This window comes from Physeter macrocephalus, chromosome 11 (genome assembly GCF_002837175.3).
Source record: "Physeter macrocephalus isolate SW-GA chromosome 11, ASM283717v5, whole genome shotgun sequence".
Classification (NCBI taxonomy): domain Eukaryota; kingdom Metazoa; phylum Chordata; class Mammalia; order Artiodactyla; family Physeteridae; genus Physeter; species Physeter macrocephalus.
Window position 1 is genome coordinate 127,136,381 of NC_041224.1, and position 23,659 is coordinate 127,160,039.

The following is a 23,659-nucleotide window of genomic DNA, read 5'->3' on the forward strand; positions in this document are numbered from 1 at the left end:
AATTAATTAATTAATTAATGTTCTAGTATACTCAGAAATCAATAAGCAATCAAACTTGTCTCCAGTGTTAATTACCTGGAAATCACCTTTGAAGTATTTACAGAGCAATAATTTCATTGAGGTAGCAGTAACCAATTCCATTTTTTCTTGAGTATTGTCAAAAGCAAAATAAATGTGTAAAACTTTTACAAAGATTTTTTCCGAACTAATCTTTTGCATAATGGCAAAAGTAATGAAAGCAGAGCTCAAGTTTCAGGAAGAAAAATTTTGTAGGGAAAGGGTTAGTCAGGGTGATGAGAGATATTCATGACAGAAAAATAAAAGGACAGAAGAAAAAATTCTTAAATTTTGTATTGACATTCTTATGAGGCATACCACTGAAAGAAATTAAGCATTCAGCATTTCCATTTTCACAGAAGTAAGAAGAATGTAGAAAACAGTAACACATTCATCCTCAGAATACTGTCTGGCTTTATTTTTTCTGGCCTCAACACATGCATCGATATTCCAGAAAGGATGTATATACCTAAAATCAGAAAAATTTATTACTTTTAAGTTTATATATCTTTACAATAATATATCTCAAATATTTTAAGTATATAAAACTCATTATGTAAACTTGTTAAAAAACAGGATCTATCACATAGATCATCATCACAATCATCACAGAAGATTCTTGATCAACAGATCTACATTTTAAGAAATGCATAATTCTTTCAAAGTTTGTAAAACACTAGAAAAACACTGATCTAAACTAGTTTTGAGGCTCACATTCACATTCTCAAGAAGCTGTTGTTATGAAGAGTATAATCAACTTTAACCTGTGACACCTTGAAGGAATTGACATAAGAAGCAATATAAATACATAGAGATGATGTTGCTGAGATAGATAGAGAGATAGATAGATAGATAGATAGATAGATAGATAGATAGATAGATAGACAGATAGACAGGAATCCAATGGGAAGAAATGCCAGGGCAGAAGGGAAGTGAGAAAGGAGATTAAGAGAGAAGTGGGAAAAAAATTTAATAAGGTAACTAAGGTTAAGTCTAAACAATGGAAAACAACAATTTTAACTTTTACACTAAATTGGTTGTTTAGTAACGTAGAGATACTGCCTTTGGCTGCTTTAGAACAAGACATAGTCCTTTGAGATCTATTTACTCTTTATTCTCTTTATCTCTCTTCTCCATAACCAGCTCACCTCTCTGTCCTCAGCTTTCTTTTCCTTTTGTGATTTCTTTCACTCTTTCCAGTCATTTCCTTCTGGTAACCTTATCAATTTCCTGTTTTATTATATCTTGCTCCTATGCCTACCTTAAGCACAGATAGTCACTTTCATGGTGTGATTAAAAGAACTTCTGTCAATATAATGACTTCCCTTCTCCCTCTGGCTGAAATTTTAGAGTTTCTTTCTTTTAGGTTAAGTATTGCCTTATTCATCAACTTCTCTTAAAAATCTATATGCTTCTGGAAGTGATATATACTACCACATGATCAAGTCACTATCAGCTGGAAAACCTTTTTCCCTGACAGTCAGGAACCAGCAGGCTTGAACAGCTTTGGGCTTCTAACAGACATAAAGGGAAGGCATCTTGGCCTACTTTAAAATTTGGAGACATCTCACAATAGGTACACGATACATATTGAGTAATTGATTTTCCATCTTCAATTAATTGTTTGGGACACACTTTTGATTGGCAGGAACAGCAAACTTTAACATGACAACATTTCCTAGATTTTTTCCTAGACTCCTGGACTCAGAAAAATTGAAGAAATAAGTTGAAGAGAACAGCAATCCATGCATTAATGGAATTAAACAATGAACTTAAAAATCTCTTAGAAAATAGTTTAAAATACACACACACACACACACACGCACACACTAAGGCTAAGGACCCTAGGAGTTATAAACCCTTTTATCCCTACCTTCTTTCTTGTTTAAAAAATGTTCCCAAACCTACCTTAATAAAAGCCCAAGGCAGGCTTGCATTAGGCAATGATCATTGTTGGGAAATCTTTCCAAGTATCAACTAAAAATTCCTCATGTTATGGCTTAATTCTTTTTTCCTTTTATTTTGTGCATGGTGAAAATGAATAGCTAATCATGATCCAATTATTTAACACTTTTCCATAGTCTGTACTTAGGTACAGAGGCTATCCCTGTGTTTGTTTTCTCTTTTATGATTTATGCAATGCTTCAGCAGAGGTCCTAAGAACTGTTATTGCTTCTCCTTCCTTACAACCACTCATAACCAGAATCTTTATTAAAGCTCATTTTCATATACTGCTTATATTTTCAGGGAAACTTCTTCAGAATTTTTAAAATATTTTTAATACTTGGCACTCAAGAAACAGAATTTTTCAACATAACTAGAAAAGGAAAATGATTAAAGTTTAAATTCATTAGGCGTTCAATAAATGTTTATTGAATTTATCTGAAGTGTCATGAATTTCTCTATTTTTAATCTTCATTATGAGTTATTTTCTATTTTCACTTATTATGAGAAAACATTTCCATATTACAATAGTTAGATTTAATTTGTTCCTCCCTTGAATAATTCTTTATTCCCTGTTATTATGTGTAATATTTCAAACTAAAGTGCTCTTACTGTAAGTCTCTTGTCTCCATGTGTCTTTTTCTTGCAATAAATAAATGTGTTAAATTTCTTCTCCTCTTAATAGTATTCTTACCACCTACCTGACTTATAGGAACATTGTTAAGATTGATGAGGCCATGAATAAAACCCTTGAAATTCCTTGGTTTTGTTTTTAAAAAAAAATACTATATAATGAAAGATAGTAGTGTTACATTTGGTTTTCTGGTTTTCTGGACATCCTACAATAATTTCTTAAAGAATTAGTTTCTCCCTTTTGTTCTTGTACTAAAATTATGAGTAAACACGAGCTTGATAGAATACAGATGCCTTTTAGTAAGAGTCCTATATAATTCAAGTGGATCTGATCCCCAAACCAGAATTTAAAAGCCACTGCTAAGGGAAGGATTCTACACTGACTACCTCTCCATTTTATCACTGATATTGTTGGCTACATATTTCCTTCTTTCTGAATTTCTTCCTTACTGGTGAGAGACAAATAGACCTCAGGAAAATTTTGTGATTTGGGATACAAAGCACAAGTTTTCCGGTAACTACAATATATATCTCTTCAGGAGGCCAAACACATTTTTCTCTGAAATGTCCCTACATTGAAACAACCGCAGTACACTGAACAAGGCATCAAAGACAGCCAGCTTAAAAGTCTGAGTGATAACTTTTTACTGTTCTTTCTTGTTGACTAGATATATTTGAAAACATTCTGAAAAATGCAAAGAATTATGCAACATAAGGTGTTATTATTACTACCTTAATATTAATGCCAAATGTACTCCTTTTGCCTGTGGCAGTGTTCAGTGAGCCCTGCTTATCTGAGAAAACTATTTCTTAAAAAGGCTATGATAAATGGTACTTACAGAATTAGATGTTTCAAAGAGGCGCAGTTTGCATGCCACCAGGAAGGATTCTAACAGTACTGTTTATGATCTAAGATATTTGGTGACTACTGTGATATGGTTGATTTTTTTCAGCTTAATCTAGAGGAATTATCTGCCCATTAATAAACCTCTTTTGTGCATGTCTTAAAACTATTCAAGTCACTCAACAGCTACTAGGACGGACAGGCCATAATAATTTTAATAATTTTAACTACAAAACTATACAAGGAGATAATAATCATAGTTTATGTAGAGGATAGGAGACAAGGACAATGCGCTTGTAAAATGAAATAGATTTTGGTCTGACAAGTAATAAGCAAATTTTATCATTATTTAAATAGCAGGACCAAGGGTTTTTCAAAAGTCACAAATGGTTCTCTAAGTTCTAGTAGCTTTTAGACTTAGAAGAAATGTTCTGTAATACCGATATAAAGTAGAATAATCTTCCTAATGTTATTGTGCATGTCAGTGGAAGTACAAAAATTTATTCTTGGCAGTTAAGAAGTCAGTAAGACTGTGCTCTTTTAATAAAGGGACCATCATGACCCACATTTTTTTCAAACTCAGGTGGTAAAACAGTCTATTCAATGAACAAGAAGGTCGTGAACCATTAGCCAAAACAAATTTTCTGGTTTGCCACATGGACTTCCATTTTAGACACAAAAACAACATGCTTCTCAATTTTCTTTATCATGACAGGCTGCCAGAAGCGTTTCCAAGCATTTTTTGAGTCTCCCAAATTCACTGGAAATATTTTCCAAAGGCTATTTTCGTCTTTAAGCCAATTCCAGGGTCTTATGATTACTATCTTCCATGACATCATACAGCTTTGGAATAACGGGAAATCATGGGACCTAAAGAGTTAGGTTTGAAACCTGGCTTATTAAGTACTAGCTGTGTGATTTGCATCAGGTTATTCATGCTAATTTAGAATTTTAAGTTAAATTTAAATTTTTTTAATTTGAAAATTAAATTTTTTAGTTGAGTGATGGATGGGATAGGAGAAATATTGGTCTTAGTAAATGGAAGATTTTGGATTGACGTCATATGTTGCATAATAACAGGCAAATTCTACTACTATTTAAATAGGAAGACTTTAAAATTAAGTTTAAATTTTAAAAAATTAAAATAGTAATAATAATACAACATATAAGGTCAAATCATTGTGCTTGTGACCCTCTGATACTATTGCTTATATTATAAATTGATGTAAGGATTTTAAAAAGAATATGTGTGAAAACATCTGAAGCATAGTGAATCCTCAATAATTTATACACATACATGTCAAACTCAGTCTCTATAAGTAGGTTTCCACTGCTCAAATATGTGTAGTAAAGAATTCGGCTTTGCCCAAAGAGAGGTCTGGACTTCGCCCTCAACTTTTGGGACACAATCTATGACATACCTGATAGAGGTATCTTTGTTTACGGCAGGGGCTGGCCACACCCAACAGTCTTAGTATGGGGACTGGCTATGCCAGAAAGACCAACCAGGTTTTAGGGTGTGAGATTTGGGTCATGTGGCATCTGCAACCTAGCATCTGAGATCAAACACATGGGTGATCAATCAATCAGTTAATTGTGCCAACGTAATGGAGCCCCTGATAAAAACCTGAACAATGAAACTTGGATGAGCTTCCTTTGTTGTCAAGCACATAAGCGATCAAGAAGCACAAAGAGGGAGAAATTTTGTATACCCTGTGTGGCTCCCCAGGCCCTTCCTTTCCATGTTGGACAGGAGCCGTTTGACCAAGAAGAATACAAGAGGTCTCTAAGTGATGTCTGTTGCTCACCTTATATAATCAGGAGGGTCCAATTATGAAACATCTCCATTTTATACTCCAGAGAACTGTAGAACTTATTTGACATTTTTCATGATCTGTGCCTCATAAATCCATAAATTCCAGATGCATTTCCATAAGCAATTTTAAGCCAGGGACAGCCTATAAAGGGCATTCCATAAATAAGGACTCTCCTCCTAAAAAATATATATTAGTCTATTTACACAAAGGACGAGTAACCATGTTTATAAGGAGATGAGACCAGGTCAGTTGCCTTCTTTTCTTTCCCTCAGACGCATCAGCCTGGTAAACAGGGCAGAAATGAATCACAGTCTTACTGCTTTAACTCCTTGCTCCCCAACATCTATACTTACTCCTTATTTATTCACGTCTTAGAGGAAGAAGTCCTCTAAGACATTTATTCACGTTAATCTGGTGCTCTGACTATCATTCCCTCAGCTATTCTTTATCATTGTGCTCTCTGATATAGTTTTCTTTTCCTTTTTTATTATGTCCTCTTTTACTACACCCTCAGACATAGCTTCAACATATTCTTATCTACCAGAATCTTCCCCTTACCATATAAATATACCCAGTCTCTCCCATTTTGAAACTATTCCTCAATAATTCAATAATTTTTATCCCTAAGATAACTAATATCCCCTTCTTTACTACAACTAAAATTCTTGACACCTGCTTAGACCTAAATGTGGCTGTTACTCATCATAAGGGGCATTTGGGTGTTTCGTGAGCTATAGAAGATATTTTTTTGTTGCCTACTAAATATCTCCATCTGTGTGTCCAACAAGTGCCTAAAAATCAGAATATCCAAATCTAAAATTGTCGCCTCTAACTCCTCTTCCCCAACATGTGTTTCTGTACCTATTTTCCCATTTTAGTGAATTGAATACGCATATATTGATCCCTAGATTTCCAAACTAAAAATTATATGAAATGCCCCTTTCTGCACTGATACTGACATCCAGTAAGTGAGTGCCATTATTGGTCTCCATAATAAATCTCAAATCCATTTCCCTTTCACCCCCCAAAAAAGTGTATTAATTCAAGACTTTATCATGTAAGCTCAATAATGCAACATCTCAATCAAGTCATATCCATCCCAGAGTTCTCCATATTTTCCAGTCATCAAAAGAAATCTCATCAAATCCTGATGTCAAGATACACTAAGTCTAACACATTTCCTCATCTGTTAGTTCAAAACCTCAAACGTAAAGGAAATGAGCTGGTAATATGGTAATATGATTTATTCCGTGACATTATTTGGATACTGCACGTCTTCTTTTTATTTGCTTTTCTTTTTTGTTGTTTTTGTTTAGGTGTTTGTTTGTTTTTTGGTCTCTATGCCAGTTCAAACCCATAGTCATAGAGTTTCCCATAGTTTTCTGATCCTCAATTCCCATGATGACATTTTTTAAACCAGCTTTAGCTAGGGAAAAAAATACGAAGATTTCTTTCAAACTCCAAATACATAGTTTGGGCTGGTCCAACTTTGTATGCAAAAATCTCTCTAGCAGAGCCAAAAGTTATAATTTCTCATTGCAGAAATCATGTTGTCCCTTTATTTTTGAATTTTAATTTTCAGAGTTTCTTAGCAGTTTCTAAATGGTTGGAGAGCTATCAAACAAAATTTATTTTCTTTTACTTAAACATTAATACACGTTCACTGAGAACAATGTGGTTAATAGCAAAGTAAAAAGTAAAAATGATACCCATAATCCCAAACTCCAAGTTAACCAATATATCAGTCAGAGCTCTCCAGAGAAACAGAATAGGAGATAGATAAATAGATAGATAGATAGATAGATAGATAGATAGATATTGGGTTGGCTAAAAATTCATTTGGGGTTTTCCATAAGATGTTACCCGAATGAACTTTTTGGCCAGCCCAATATATATGGTATCTTTTATCATAACTAGATGTATATGTATAAAGAGAATTATTTTAAGGAATTGGCTCCCATGAAAGTGGGGCTGGCAAGTTTAAAATCATAGAGTAGGCTGGCAGGCATTTATGTTTCAGTATTGAGCCCAAAATTTGCAGGGGAGGCTGAGACTGAAAACCCAGGCAGGCACGGAAGCTTCAGTATTGAGGCAAAATTTCCTCACCATGAAACTTCTATTTTTGCTCTTAAACCCCTTCAACTGATTGGTTACGACTTACCCACATTATCAAGGGTAGTATCCTTTACTTAAAGTCAATTTATTACAGCTGTTATGCACATCTACAAAATATCATCACAACAACACTTGGATTAGTATTTGATTAAATAATGGGTACTATAGTCTAGCCAAATCAACAATAATATTAGCCATTTCAGCCACATAACAATTCCTTCAGTCTTTTTCTAGGCATAAGTGGGATTACACATGTGAATCCTGTGATAAAACCTAACAGAAAAAAAAGTATTTCAAAAGAAGTTTCTTGTGTCGAATTAAACTGCCATTCTAATAACCAAGAGTTTATTACTAAATTAAAAAATTGTATTTATATGCTATTGTGAAAGGAGACAATTACACCTTCACATTCACAGAGATGTGTCTAGTTTTGCCAGTTCAGTTATGTGTAGTTGACTTCACAGAGAACCCTTGGGATCTGCTCTGAGGGGCCAGATCAAGATGGCAGAATAGAAGGACACTGAGCTCACCTCCTTCCACAAATACATCAAAAACACACTTACATGTGGAATACTTCTCACAGAATACCTGCTGAACATTGGCAGAAGATATCATAAAACCAAGAAAGATTACAAGAAAGATTACAAGAAAGATCGCCACGTAACCAGGAAGGATGAAAGAAAAAGAAAAAAGGAATTGGGATGGGACCTTGCACCCTGGGAAAGAGCTATGAAAGAGGAAAGGTTCCCTCATCCTGCGAATCCCCTTCACTGGTGGGGACATGAGCTGAGACAGAAAGGGAGCCTCAGAGGCTCAGAGGAGAGTGCAGCATCCAGCTTGCAGGAGGCAGAACAGAGAGAGACAAGAACAAAGGGTCCATGCCACCTCCCTGCACTCCCCAGCCTGAGACATGTGTCTGCTGGTGTATGCAGTGGCTGGGTGCTGAAATTCAGGCTTCAGAGGACAGACACAGGGAAAGGACTGGGGTTGGCTGAAGCCTGAAGGGGCTGGAGTATGGTCCAAGCCTCAACTGGGGGTGTGTGCAGCAAGGAGCCCAGGTCCACCATTGAAGTCTCATTGCTAATGCAAGCACTCAAAGGGAAGGGCAGGGCCCACCATAGCAGCCTCATTCTTGCTCACAGTGGGGCACAGCTCCACCTCTACAAGTTCTGGGAACATGAAAGTGCTTGCGGGTTGCCCACACACGGCGGCAGGGCTGAAAATATGAGCTGATCCCTAAGGGATACACAATTTAGGAAGCAGGGCTGAAATCTGAGCTCTCTCCCCATGACTGTGCAATTCACAGATTTATGACCCCACCACTGGGGCCCTTGTAAACTCAGCACCTATGGGACATCTGAGCCAAGTACTTATGTTCCTGTGGCTGAGGCAGGTCCAGCATTAGCAGTTGTGGGCTTTAAAGGTGCACATGGAGGCAGGGTCATGGTCTGGGCTGCTTCTGTAGCTCCCAAGGTGGGTCCAGGTGCGTGACTACTATGGTCCTGGTACCTGACTTCAGTGGATCTGTGCTTATGGATCTACATGGGTAGCTTTCTGAATACAGCACCTGAGGGACACTAGGGCCTACTGCATGCATTTCCATGGCTGAGATGGGGTTGAGGGCAGTGCCAATAACAGTGTACTTTGTCAGCCCACACAATGGGTGACAGGCAACACCACAGAGCACACTCCCTAGTGGACAGCTCCTGCAGAGGAATACTCAATGGCTCCTCTCCCAGCAGAAGAGAGCTCTAGTCCTGCCTACCTCACACTGCAGCTCAGAAACAAATCTGGGGGCTTCTACTCCAACAACTGGGGAGACAACCCTGATAAGACTTAGACAACCATGGAGCAAAGAGGAAGCCTCTCTCAATATCCAGAGCAGGTGATAGTCACCACACCAGTCACACCCTCTATCAGAGGGACAACGGCCAGCACACACTGAGGAAAAATGCAGCAGGCATCTCTACCAAAAAGAGCCCTTGCATCAAAAATATTAGACACATGCAGGCTACACAGGGAAGCTCCCACATAAAAACAGCCCTCCAAGACCACAGTAGATAACTGTTTCTCCTAAACAGAGAAAAATAAGTAAAATGAAGAAGCAGAGGAACCACTCCCAATTAAAAGATCAAGAGAATTTCCTTGAAAGAACAAATGATGAAACAGACCTCTTCAGTCTAATAGACACTGAGTTCAAAAACAATGAAGGAATCAAGAAAGGCTATTGATAGAAATGCAGATTACTGTAAAAAGGAACTAGAAATTATAAAGAGGAACGAAGTAAAATTAGAAAACTCATTTACTGAGAGGAAAGCTGAACTAAAGGCTATAAATAGCAAACGGAATAATGCAGAAGCATGAATAAGTGATCTGGAAGATAGAATAATGGAAATTACTCAGAAAAGAAGACAGAAAGACAAATTTTTAAAAAATGAAAGCAACATACAAGACCGATGGAATAATATAAAGCATGACAATCTATGCATAGTAGGGATCCCAGAAGAGGAAGAAAGAGAAAAGGGGATTAAAAATGTATTTGAAAAAATTACGGCTGAAAAATTCCCAAACCTAAAGAAACAGATATCCAGGAACAGGAAGCCCAGAGAGTCCAAACAAGATGAACTCAAACAGACCTACATCAAGACATACTATAGTTAAAATGGCAAAACTTAAAGACACAGTTCTAAAGGCAGAAAGAGAAAAAGAGCTAGTTAAAAGGGAACCCCTGTAAGGGTTCTGTAAGGGTTCCATAAGACTATCAGCTGATTTCTTTACAGAAAATTTGCAGGCCAGAAGGGAGTAGCAAGATATATTCAAAGTCCAGAAAGAGAAAAACCTGCAAGCTAGGATACTCTACCCAGCAAGATTATCATTTAGAACAGAAGGATAGATAAAGAATTTCTCAGACAAGCAAAAACTAAAAGAATACAACAATACTAGACCTAGCCTAAAAGTAATATTGAAAGGTCTTCTCTAAATAGAGGAGAAGCAAGAATCTATAGGAAAGAGAAAATCACAATTGGAAAGTAAATCATTTAAGCCAGTACACAGATTAAAAAATAAAAATTTTTTAAAAAAATTGTGAAAGTGATGATAACTACAATGAACAGCAAAAGAATAAAAATGAAGATGTAAAAGAGGACATCAAAATCATAAAATGTGGAGAAGGAGAGTAAAAAGATGTAGATTTTTTTTCTAGAATGTGTTTGAGCCTATATGACTACCAGTCTAAAGCAAGTAGATACAGTAATGGGTTAACATAATTGAAAAACAGGGTAATCAAAAATAGAAAACATACAATAGATTAACAAAAACCAAAAAGAAGGGAACATAAGCATAATACAGAAGAAAACTATCAAACCACAAAAGGAAAAAGAAAAAGACAAAGAAGAAATACAAAATCAACTGGAAAATGAGGTTTGAAATGGCAATAAATTTGTATCTATCAGTAATTACCTGAAATTTCAATAAATTAAATGCTCCAATCAAAAGACATAGAGTGTCAGATTGGAAAAAAACAAGAGCCTACAATATGCTGCCTATAAAGACCCACTTTAGGGCAAAGAACACACATAGATTGAAAGTGAGGGGATAAGAAAACATATTTCATGCAAATGGAAATGACAAGAAAGTGGGGGTAGCAATACTCATATCAGACAAACCAGACTTTAAAAGAAAAGCCATAAAGAAAGATAAAGAAGGACTCTATTAAAATGATAAAAGGATCAATACAAGAAGAGGATATTATACTCAATATATTTGCACCCAATATAGGAGCACCTAAATACATAAAACAAACACTAACAGACATAAAGGGAGAAATTCATGGGAATACAATAATAGTAGGACACTTTAACACCCCACTCATATCAATGGAGAGGTCTTCCAGACAGAAAATCAATAAGGCAACAAAGATCCAAAATGATGCAATAGAACAGTTATACTTAATTGATATTTTCAGGACATTACATCCAAAAAAACCCAGAATACACATTCTTTTCAAGTGCACATGGAACATTCTCTAGGACTGACCACATACTAGGACACAAAACAAGCCTCAACATATTTAAGAGGATAGAAATTATTTTAAGCATCTTTTCTGACCACAATGGTATGAAACTAGAAATCAACCACAGAAAGAGAAATGAGAAAAACAAAACAAACAAACAAAAAAAATTACATGGTGACTAAACAACATGCTACTAAAAAACCAATGGCTCAATGATGAAATCAAAGTGGAAAATTAAAAATACCTTGAGACAAATGACAATGAAAACACACCATACAAAATCTATAGGATGCAGCAAAAGCAGTTCTTAGAGGGAAGTTAATAGCAATATAGGCTTTCCTCAAAAAACAAGAAAAATTTCAAATAAACAACCTAACCTACCACCTAGAAGAATTAGAAAAAGAACAAACAAAACCTAAAGTCAGCAGAAGGAAGGAAATAATAAAGATCAAAGAAGAAATAAATAACATAGAGATTTTAAAAATGAAAAAATCAATAAAACCAAGAGATGGTTCTTTGAAAGGGTAAAAAAAAAATCAACAAACCTCTGGCCAGGCTCACCAAGAAGAAAAGTGAGAGGAGTCAAATAAGAAAATAAGAAATGAAAAAGGAGATGCAACAACTGATACCATAGAAATACACACACACACAAAAAAAACTGTAAGAGAATACTATGAATAATTATATGCCAACAAATTGGACAACTTAGTAAAAATGGACAAGTTTCTAGTAACAAACAGCCAACCAAAACTGAAACAAGAAGAAATAGATAATTTGACCAAACAGATCACTAGAAGTGAAATCAAATCTGCAATAAAATAGGAAGGAAGGAAGGGAGGGAGGGAGGGAGGGAGGGAGGGAGGGAAGGATAGAAACTCCCTATAAAGAAAAGTCCAAGACCAGATAGCTTCACTGGGGAATTCTACAAAACATACAAGGAAGAACTTATACCAATCCTAGAATATATGTATATATGAAATCAATGAAGCCAAAAGATGATTCTTTGAGAAGATCAAGAAAACTGATAAACCTCAACCCAGATTGACTTGGGAAAAAAAGAGAGAGAGAGAAGACACCAGTTATCAGTATTTATTGGTATAGGTACCAATAAGTATACCATACTTAGAGAAAGAATATCATTACAGATTCTATGAACATAAAAAAATATAAAAAGAAATGTTATAATGGATAACACAAATAACCCTACAACTGTTAAAGAAACAGAATTTTTAATTAAAACTTTCCCACAGGGATTTTCCTCAGCAAACGTCCAAATTAGGGTCTGGCTCAAGATGGTGACATAGGAAGTTCCTGAATTTTTCTCTTCCCATAGATTCAAGAATTATACACCTACACATAGAGCAACTTGCTCTGAGAGAAATTTAGAAACTAGCTGAGTGATGCCTACACAACAAGTTAATGAGAAAATACTCAAAACAGATAGTAAAGTCTGAGATACACTCTTGCCATAAATCCTATCCCCATTTATGATGCCATACAATTAGGAGAGAATCTCCAACTCCCAGCCTCTTCCTGAGGAGTGAAGTGTTTGGAGCATACATCAAGTGCTCCAATTTTTAAGGCTGCCACCAGAGGGTGGACTAGCTCTGAAAGCCAACAAGCTTTGTGTTCATGAGTTCCAGAGACCTATAGCAAAAACAAAATAAGCAATTTTTAATCATATGATCATCTCAAAAGATGCAGAAAAAGCATTTGACAAAATCAACATCCTTTCATGGTAAAAACTCTCAGAATATTGGGTAGAGAAGAAACATACATCATCATAATAAAGGCCATATATGGCAAGTCCAAAGCTAACATCATATTTAAAAATAAAAAACTGAAACTTTTCATATAACATCACGAAAAAGACAAGGATACCCACTCTCACCACTTTTATTCAACATTCTTGAAGTCCTAGCCAGTGTAGTCAGACAAGAGAAATAAATAAAAGGCATCCAATTGAAATGAAAGAAGTAAAATTGTCTCTGTAAACGACACGATATTTTACATAGAAAACCCTGCAGACTCCACCAAAAAAAACTGTTAGAATAAATAAATAAACCCAGTAGAGTTGCAGGGTACAAAATGAACATACAAAAATCAGTTGAATTTCTACACACTAACAACAAACTACTGGAAAGAAAAATTAAGAACAATCCCATCTGCAATATCATCAAAAAAAGTAAAATATTCAGGAATAAATTAATCATGGAGATGAAAGACCTGTAAACTGAAAACTATAAGACATTGATGAAAGAAATTAAAGAAGGCATAAATAAATTAAAAGATATTCCATGTTCATGAAAGGGGAAAATTAATATTGTTTAAAAATTCTTACTACCCAAAACCATCTATAGATTTAATACAATCCCTATCAAAATTGCAATGGCATTTTTCACAGAAATAGAAAAAACAATCCTAAAATTCATATGGAACCACAGAAGACCGTGAATAGCCAAAACAACCTTCAGAAAGGAGAACAAACATGGAAGCATCACACTTCCTAATTTCAAACTATACTACAAAGCTATAATAATCAAAACAGTATGTTATTGGCATTAAAACAAACACACAGATCAATGGAATAAAGAGCCCAGAAATAAAGCAATGCATATATGGTTAATTAACTTTCAATAAAGGTACCAAGAATACATAATGAGGAAATGATAGTCTTTTCAATAAAGTGTTGGGAAAATTGTAAACTCACACACAAAATGATGAAACTAGACCCTTATCTTACACCATATGCAAAAATTAACTCAAAATAAAGACTTGAACATAAGACCAGAAACCATAAATCTCCCAGATGAAAAGAGGTTAAGCTCCTTGGCAATGGTCTTAGCAATGATTTTTTTGGATTTGACAGCAAAAACAAAAATAAACGAGTGGGACTACATCAAATTAAAAGCTTCTGCACAGCAAAAGAAACCATCAACAAAATGAAAAGGCAACCAGTGGAATGGGAGAAAATATTTGCAAAGCACATATCTTATGACAAATTAGTATCCAAAATATAAAAGGAACTCAAATAACTCAATAATAACTTTATTGCTATAAATAACTTTTTGCTATTCAATAGCAAAAAGCCTAATAACCCAATTAAAATGGACAAAGGACCTAAACAGCTTTCTTTACAGAAGACATACAAATAGCCAACAGGTACACGAAAACGTGCTCAACATCACTAATCATCAGGGAATGCACATTAAAACCACAATGAGATATCACCTCATACATGTTAGAATGTTTATTATCAAAAAGGCAAGTAATAAATGCTGGAAAGGATGTGAAAAGAAAACCCTTTTACACTGTTGGGAGCATAGACTGGTACAGTCATAATGAAAATGTATGGAAGTTCCTCAACAAATTAAAAATAGAACTACCATATGATCCAGCAATCCTGCTTCTGGGTACATATCCAAAGGAAACAAAATTATTATCTTGAGGAAATATCTATATTCCCATGTTCATTGCAGCATTATTCACAGTAGCCAGAAACAACCTAAATGTCCATTAATGAATGAGTGGATAAAGAAGATGTGAGATATATATATATATACATATGTATATATGTATATATATATGTATATATATATGTATGTATATATATATATATATACACACACACACACACATACATACAATGAAATATTATTCAGCCTTCAAAAAGAAGGAAATTCTACCATTTGCAACAACATGGGCGTACCTGAGGTCATTATGCTAAGTGGAATAAGTCAGACACAAAAGAAAGATATTTTATGATATCACTGATATGTAGAATCTACAAATTCATAATAACAGAGAGTGGAATGGCGATTTCTAGGGGTTAGGGGGGGTAGAGGAAATGGGAGATGTTGGTTAAAGAGTAAAACTTTCAGTTATAAGATGAACAAGTTCTGGAGATCTAATGGATAAAATGTTGAGTATAGTTAACAATACTGCATAATATACTTGAAATTGCTAAGAGAGTAGATCTTAAATTGTCTCACCACCCCCCAAAAAATTATAATTATGTGAGATAGATGTATTAACTAACCTTATTGTTGCAATTATTTCACAAAATTACATGTATCAAATTAGCACATTGTACACATTAAACTTACACAATGCTATATGTCAATTATATCTCAATAAATCTGGAGGAACAAAGCAAATAAAAAATTGTTTTAAGAAAAGAAGTCACAATAAAAAAACTAAAATAAACATTTTTAAACTCTTCTAATTTAGAAAAAGAAGTGTTACTGAATTTTAAGTATTTCAGAAAACATAAAATAAAAAGATCTTAGAGGTTGGAAACAAGATGGTGGAGTAGAAGGACTTGAGCTTGCCTCCTCTCACAAAAACACCAAAATCACAACTAACTGCTGGACAACTGTCGACAAAAAGGACTGGAACCTACCAAAAAATATATTCTACATCCAAAGACAAAGAAGCCACATGAGACAGTAGGAGGGACGCATCCACGATGCAATCAAATCCTATACCCGCCAGATGAGCAACCCACAAACAGGAAGATAATTATATCACAGAGTTTCTTCCACAGGAAGGAGAGTTCTGAGCCCCACATCAGGCTCCCCAGTCTATGGGGTCTGGAATCAGGAGGATGAGCCCCCAGAGTATTTGGCTTTGAAGGCCAGTGGGGCTTGACTGCAGGAACTTCACAGGACTGGGGGAAAGAGAAACTCTACCCCTGGAGGGTGCACACAAGATTTCATGTACAGTGGGACCCAGGCAAAAAGCAGTGACTACATAGGACCCTGGGCCAGACCTACCTGCTGGTCTTGGATGGTCTCCTGGTGAGGTATGGGCCAGCTGTGGCTCACTGTGAGGACAAAGACACTGGTGGCGGACATACTGGGGAGTACTCATTGGCATGAGCTCTCCCGGAGGCCGTCATTTTGACACCAAGACCTGGCCCCCACCCAATATACTGTAGGCTCCAGTGCTAGGACTCCTCAGGCCAAACAACCAAGAGGGCAGGAACACAGCCCCACCCATCAGCAAACAGGCAGCCTAAAGTCTTCCTGAGGCCAGAGACACCTGGTCAATGGATAAAGCAGACATGGTACATATATATACAATAGAATATTACTCTGCCATAAAAAAGAATGAAATAATGCCATTTGCAGCAACATGGATGGACTAGAGATTATCATACTAAATGAAGTAAGTCAGACAGAGAAAGACAAATATCATATGATATCACTTATACATGGAATCTAAAAAAACAGATACAAATGAACTTACTTAAAAAACAGAAACAGACTCACAGACTTAGAAAACAAACTTATGGTTACCAAAGGGGAAAGGGGGAGGGATAAAGTAGAAGTTAGAGATTAACATATACACGCTACAATATATAAAATAATCAACAAGTACCTACTGTATAGCACAGGGAATTCTACTCAATACTCTGTAGTAATGGATATGGGAAAAGAACCTGAAAAAAGAATAAATATATGTATATGTATAACTGAATCTCTTTGCTGTACACCTGAAACTAGCACAACATTGTAAATCAACTCTACTCCAATATGAAATAAAAATTTTTTAAAAAGGAAAAAAAAGTATATTAAGAGAGGGTCATAACTGATTCTGTCTCCATGTCCTCATATTACAAGTACAGAGACTGAAAATGCAAGAGACCACCTGGCTGGTAAACATTTCATGGATTCAGCAAATATACCAGACATTATGCTGGAAACTGAAAAAACATTTAGTTAACAGGACAGACATAATCTCTAATACAGTGGCAGTGTCCAGCTGGACCAAGGAAACTTTGCGTCTCAGTCAAGATCCTCAACAACAAATTTCAATTCTTCCTGAATATACACTTCCCACGGTAGAGTGAATCTGAGGTTGTGATAGGCAAATCAGGTACTCTCAGTCGCTGAAATGTTCAGATAATCAGAAATATTCTACAAAGAAAATTAGGCTGTATTGCAGTCTTTTTACTACTTTAACAAGAAAGATATGAGTAAAGAATAGTAGACAAAATATGGAAATGATGGGAAAGCCTTTTTTTTTTAGCACTTGACAGTAGAAACAGCATCAGTAATTTCAGCTAAGATGGTAATTTCCTAATGTGAGATCAGTTAGGTATTCTAAGTAAATCTGTGGGAGATGAAAATTCTTTTGGAAAAAAATAGTGTTACTGCAAAAAAATAAAAAAATAAAATAAAAAGGTCTTGGAAATACCAAAAATCAAACCTTATTTTCAAGCAGTCTAGAATAATGTTTCTCAATCTCAAATCTGGCAAGTATGAAAAAAAAGTGTGCTTACATGAATTTTTATAAAACTATGAGAAACTCACTTAAAAATATCACATGCCGGGCTTCCCTGGTGGCACAGTGGTTGAGAGTCCGCCTGCTGATGCAGGGGACGCGGGTTCATGCCCCGGTCCGGGAAGATCCCACATGCCATGGAGCGGCTAGGCCCGTGAGCCATGGTCACTGAGCCTGCGTGTCCGGAGCCTGTGCTCCACAACAGGAGAGGCCACGACAGTGAGAGGCCCACATACCGCAAAAAAAAAAAAAAAAAAAAAAAAAAAAAAAATCACATGCTCTTGGTTATAGATGTAATAAAGAATATGAAAAATTCCACAATTAAAGGACATGAAAATGCAACAAGTTTTGGAATTATCAATCTAGAGTTTTCACTGAACACATAAATACAGTAACCAAATTAAACATTTTTAAGAGAATCATCTCAATACTTCAGCACATTGCAACTAAATTGTAGCTACACAAAACATTTTCCAAAAAGTTGCCATAACCATAGAAACCAACACATCCTTTAATAACAGACATCTTAAAATAATCCATAATTACTCTTTAAAAATGTTTATAGCTTATACTATAGTAATTTAACTTCAAGTTTCTCTTCATCAAAGTTTAGGGTACAAAAAACATAAGCCAGGCTTCCAAAGGACTCATCACATTCTAAGTTGAAATAAAATTTAAAATAAATAGGAGATTTATCCTGAGGTTGCAAGGATGGTTCAATATTCACAAAACAGTCCATGTAATACATCATATTAACAAGTTGAAGGAAAAATATCATATCATTACCTCAATAGATGCAGAAAAAGCTTCAAACAAAATTCACCATCCATTTATGTTAAAAACTCTCAACAAAGAAGGTATAGAGGGAACATACCTCAATATACTAAAGGCCATATATGACAAGCCCACAGGTAACATCATACTCAATGGTGAAAAGCTGAACGCATTTCCTCTAAGATCAGGAATGAAACAAGGGTGCTCATTTTCCCCAATTTTATTCAACATAGTATTGGAAGTCCTGTCCATAACATTCAGACAAGAAAAAGAAATAGAAGTAATTCAAGTTGGAAAGGAAGAAGTAATACTGTCACTGTTTGCAGATGACATGTACTATACATAGAAAATCCTAAAGATGCCACAAGAAAATTACTAGAGCTCATCAATGAACCTGTTAAAGTGGCAGGATACAAAATTTATATATATATAAATCTGCTGCATTTCTACATACTAAAAATGAACTATAAGAAAGAAATTAAGGAAGCAATTTCATTCACAATTGCATCAAAAAGAATAAAATACTTAGGAATAAACCTTCCTAAGGAGGTAAAAACCTGGACTTGGTAAACTATAAGACACTGATAAAAATAAATGAAAGATAACACAAACAGATGGAAAGACATACTATGCTCATGAATTGAAAGAATTAATATTGTTAAAATTACCATACTACCCAAGGCAATTTAAAGTTTCAATGCAATCTCCAAGGGCATTTTTCACTGAACTAGAACAAATAATTCTAAAATTTATATGGATACACAAAAGACTTCAAATAGCTAAAACAATCTTGAGAAAAAAGAACATAGCTGGAGGAAACATGCTTCCTGATTTCAGACTATACTACAAAGCTACAGTCATCAAAACAGTATGGTACTGACACAAAAACAGATCAGTGGAACAGAATATAGAACCCAGAAATAAACCCACACACTTATGGTCAATTAATCTACTACAAAGGAGGCAAGAATATACAATGGAGAAAAGACAGTCTCTTCAATAAGTGGTTTCTGGGAAAACTGAACAGATGCATGTAAAAGAATGAAATTAGAACATTCTCTATCACCACATAAAAAAATAAACTCGAAATGGATTAAAGACCTAAATGTAAAACCGGAAACCATAAAACTCCTAGAAGAAAACAAAGGCAGAACACTCTTTGACATAAGTTATAGCAATATATTTTTTGGATCTGTCTCCTAAAGCAAAGGGAATAAAAGCAAAACTAAACAAATGGGACCTAATTAAACTTAAAAACTTTTGCATAGCAAAGGAAACCATTGATTAAATGAAAAGACAACTTACTGATTGGGAGAAAATATTTTCAAGTGATATGACCAATAAGGGGTTAATATCCAACATATATAAACAGCTCATACAACTCAACATCAAAAAAACAAACAGCCTGATTGAAAAATGGGCAGAAGAACTGAATAGACATTTTTTTAAAGAGGATGTGTGGATGGCCAACAGGCACATGAAAAGATACTGAACATTGCTAATCAAGGGAAATGCAAATCAAAACCGCAATAAGATATCACCTCACACCCGTCAGAATGTCTATCATCAAAAAGAACACAAATAACAAATGTTGGCGAGGATATGGAGAAACCAGAACAATCATACATTGTTGGTGGGAATGTAAATTGGTGTGGCCACTGTGGAAAACATTTTGAAGGTTTCTTAAAAACTACAAATAGAGCTACCATATGACCCAGCCATTCCATTCCTGGGTATATGTCTGAAAAAACAAAAACACTAATTCAAAAAGATACATGCACTCCAATTTTCATAGTAGCAGTATTTATAATTGTCAAGATTTGGAAGCAACCTCAATGTCCATCAACAGACGAATGGATAAAGATGTGTTATATACATATAAAATTTTTGCCATTTGCAGCAACATGGATGGACTTGGAGGGTATTGTGCTAAGTGAAATAAGTCAGACAGAGAAAGACAAAATTGTATGATCACTTATAGGTGGAATCTGAAAAATAAAACAGACTAGTGAATATAACAAAAAAGGAAGACTCACAAATGTTGAAAACACACTATTGGTTACCAGTGGGGAGAAGGAAGTGCAGAGGGGCAAGATAAGGGTGGGGGATTAAGACATACAAACTACTATGGATAAAATGAGCTACAGGGATATGTTGTACAATGCAGGGAATATAGCCAATATTTTATAATAACTATAAATTGACTATAACCTTTAAAAACTGTGAATCAGTATATTGTACATCTGAAACTTATATCATATTGTGCACCAATTATATCTCAATTAAAAATAAAAGACTTTTTAAAAAAATGAACAAACAAAACAAAAACAGAGTTACAGATGCAGAGAACAAACAGGTGGTTGCCAGAGGGGAGGGTATTGGGGGAATGAGAGAAATAGGTGAGGGAGATTAACAGGTACAAACTTCCAGGCATAAAATAAATGAGTCACAGGTATGAAATGCACAGTGTGGGGTATATAGTCAATAATTATGTTATATCTTTGTATGGTGACAGATGGTAACTAGACTTACCATGATGATCATTTTATAATGTATAGAAATATTGAATCACTATGTTGTATACCAAGAACTAACATAGTCTTGTAAGTCAGTTATATTTCATAGCCGCCCAACCAAACAAACACACAAACTGATTAGAAACAGATCAGATTTCTGGTTACCAGAGGCTGAATGTGGGGTAAGGGGGAACTAGACGAAGATGGTCAAAACTACAAACTTCCAGTTATATTGTAAATACCAGGGACATAAAGTACAACATGATATAATTAACATTGCTGTATATTATTTATGGAAGTTGTTAAGAAAATAAATCCTGAGCTCTCATCACAACGAAAATTTCTTTCTCTTTTTTAAAATGTTATATCTTTATGAGGTGATGGACGTTCACTACACTTATTGTGGTAATCATTTCATGATGTATGTAAGTCAGATCATCATGCTGTACACTTCAAACTTATACAGTGCTGTATGTCAATTATATCTCAATAAAATTGGAAGGAAAAAAAGCTAAATAGGAATATGCCCTCAAGGCCATCTCAGTATATTTTTCTTTATGATTACACACCTTTTAAAATACTTCATCCATAGTTATCTTCATTGAAATGAAGATTTTTACAAAGGAAATGTGTCCCTATCCAGACAGTGAAATGTAAAATGTTCAAGAAGATTGGAGTGAAAACAGGAAAAAAATGCTTTCCTCAGAAGGAATCAAATGAAAAGAGAATAAGAGATATGATGAAATATAATAAGGAGAAAGAAAACACTCCATGACTTTAGATGTGTGACTGAAACTCAAGGAATTTAAAGTAGATGAGAGAACTGCAGAAAAGAATGTCTTTTCCACTACAAGCTACATGTAGAGAAAAAACCAAAATGGCTGTAGAGAATATTTTACCCTTGTCAACAGGGTTTAGTGTAGAAAGTATATTTTAATTATTTCAATTATAAACTTCCTTCATTTCAAAATATTTTATACACTTTAGATTTGAATAAAAATAGCACAGTAATTTTAAATCACTAGTTGTTATTGCTCATTTTCCAAACTGCAGTCCACATCTTAGGATTTCCTTTCACTTCCCTCTTCACAAAGCTACCTGCAAGCAACTACCCTTTTCTAAAGTATGTACTTCCCAGAGCCACCTGTCTTGATTGCTAGCTTAGTTAAGACCTGACTACAGCTGAGGAGGAGGCCTCTATTCCAGTTCTATATGGATGACACCCTTTATTTTAATAGAAATCTCTTCATTCTTGGTATCAGATGAATCTTCAGGAACTGTATCCCATTCTAAAGGCTCTTCAGATTTTGGCTTATCTTCCAAAACCCCTGATCCTAATTTTACCACCAGGACTTCCGCTGCCTGGGGAGACTGATAAACCATAGACACATTCTCTACCAGAGCTTCATCTGCAGTTGTTTGCTCAGATGGTGGATGCAGAACTTCAGCAGAGGTTTCTTTTACAGAGGTTTGTGTAATAAAGGACTCTTCAGCTAGTGAAGACTGTTTGTCAACAGAGAACATTTCTGAAGTAGTTTCTTCAGTTGATGGAAGCTGAAATTCAGCAGGGGCCTCCTCTGCAGAAGCCTCCTCTGCTGGCAGAAGTTGAAGTTCAGCTGCAGCCTCTTCTGCAAGGGTCTTCTCAGCTGGTGGAGGCTGAATTTTGGTGGAGGCCTCTTCTGAAGGGGTGTCCTCAGCTGGTAGAGACTGAAGCTCAGCAAGGGCCACCTCAGCTGGAGGAGACTGAACTTCAGCTGGGGCCTCTTCGGCAGGGGACTCCACAGCTGGTGAAATTTGAAGTTCTGGGACCTCTTGTGTAGGAGCATCTTCAGCTGCTGGAGGCTGAACTTCAGCAGGAGGCTCTTTTAAAAGAGTCTCTTCAGCTGAGGTGGGCTCTACTTTAGCAGGAGCCTCATCTCCAGGAGCCTCTTCTGCTGGGGAAGGCTGTACTTCAACAGGAGCTTCTTCAGCTGCTGGAGGCTGAACTTCAGCAGAAACCTCTTCTGCAGTAATCTCCTCAGCTAGTGGAAGTTGTACTTCAGCAGAGCTCTCTTCTGCAGCAGGAGGCTGTACTTCAGCTGGAACATCTTTCCCATCTTCTAAAAGTACTGGAGCATCTTTGTTGGTTGGTGGAATAGATAAAGCTCTGTTAATACTTTGCTGCCTAATTTCTTCGTTGTTACTTGTTGTGGGTTGAAATTCAGGATGTTCAGAAACAAAAATCTTCCCTGAGGATTGCGTTTCTGTGCACCTTCCTTTGACTTTGAAAACAGATTACTTGGTCAGCCAATAACCACTATTTCTAATTCACTAAAGTTTGTCTGCTCTTCCTTGTCTACTTTTTCTTTTTTTTTCTTTTTTTTTTATGTGCTGTGAAGCTTGATTTTTTTTTTTTTAATCTATGTATTTATTTATTTATTTTTGGCTGAGTTGGGTGTTTTTTTTTTGTTGCTGTGAGCGGGATTTCTCTAGTTGCAGCGAGTGGGGGCTACTCTTCATTGTGGTGTGCAGGCCTCTCATTGCAGTGGCTTCTCGCGTTGCTGAGCATGGGCTCTAGGCACGCGGGCCTCAGTAGTTGTGGCACATGGGCTCAGTAGTTGTGGCTCACAGGCTCCAGAGCGCAGGCTCAGTAGTTGTGGCCCACGGGCTTAGCTGCTCT

The 23,659-nt window shown here is 35.8% G+C and overlaps 1 protein-coding gene and 1 long non-coding RNA gene across 2 annotated transcripts in view; both read right to left on the reverse strand.

Annotated features, from left to right (window-relative positions):
- The window catches only part of LOC129392543 (uncharacterized), a 362,878-nt gene that overhangs the window by 110,024 nt on the left and 229,195 nt on the right, over positions 1 to 23,659 (reverse strand). The window lies entirely within an intron of this gene.
- Positions 22,198 to 23,659, reverse strand: part of FSCB (fibrous sheath CABYR binding protein) — a 2,131-nt gene continuing 669 nt past the window's right edge. Inside the window, 2 exon segments of the mRNA XM_024133827.1 lie at positions 22,198 to 23,240; positions 23,243 to 23,354. Coding sequence (XP_023989595.1) covers positions 22,198 to 23,240; positions 23,243 to 23,354 — 1,155 coding nt within the window.